The sequence below is a fragment of the Penaeus monodon genome, chromosome 33 (assembly GCF_015228065.2).
Source record: "Penaeus monodon isolate SGIC_2016 chromosome 33, NSTDA_Pmon_1, whole genome shotgun sequence".
In the NCBI taxonomy this organism is placed as follows: domain Eukaryota; kingdom Metazoa; phylum Arthropoda; class Malacostraca; order Decapoda; family Penaeidae; genus Penaeus; species Penaeus monodon.
In genome coordinates this window covers 14,716,754-14,717,353 of record NC_051418.1, presented here as the reverse complement: position 1 = coordinate 14,717,353, position 600 = coordinate 14,716,754, and the positions used below count along the sequence as shown (strand labels likewise).

General features: G+C 33.7%; 1 protein-coding gene across 1 annotated transcript in view; it reads right to left on the bottom strand.

Moving 5' to 3' along the window:
- LOC119594059 (multiple inositol polyphosphate phosphatase 1-like) overlaps nt 1–529 on the bottom strand; it is a gene marked incomplete at its 5' end in the record, with an annotated part of 6,494 nt that extends 5,965 nt beyond the window's left edge. The window contains 1 exon segment of the mRNA XM_037943096.1: nt 354–529. Within this exon segment, the coding sequence (XP_037799024.1) occupies nt 354–529 (176 nt within the window).
- Nucleotides 530–600: the final 71 nt, after the last annotated feature.

The window sequence follows — 600 nt, the reverse complement described above, 5'->3', positions numbered from 1 at the left end:
TGAGATTTCTGGAAATGGATGATATATCAAAGTGAAAAATATATCATATTCATAAAAAAATATATGTGATCTAGAAATTCACACATAAGAGAAGAGCAAATTAACATATATTAAGTTAAATAAAAGAATATGTCATATGGTTTAAGCATTCTTTCATGTTAACAATACTAGTTACTGGTATCAGTTATTGAAATAATGTCAGCAACAGGTAATGTAATTCTGAGACCAAGTCCCTATTAATATTCAACAAGCTTAGGGAGGGCTCTCACTAATTTGTTACATGAAGTACCGAGGGAAGAGTAAGTTCTTAACAAGACCATTTTGACAATACTGGGAAGACAAAATTAATTCACCTTAAACTTTTGGGGATCATAGGAGACATTGTTGAGCTGAGGGAACATGTCCCGCCAATACTCTCCAAGGGCAAACTGTTCTTCATAGCCCATCTCATGCAGCTGTTCCTTTTCTCTGATCCCATAAGAAGGGAACCATTCACTAAGTTGATCTAAACTCTCCTTTGTCAAACAACCTATTGAAGATACAGAAAATGTGTCATATGCATCCAGGTGATAATAATTCAAATAAAAACTCTGAAACTTT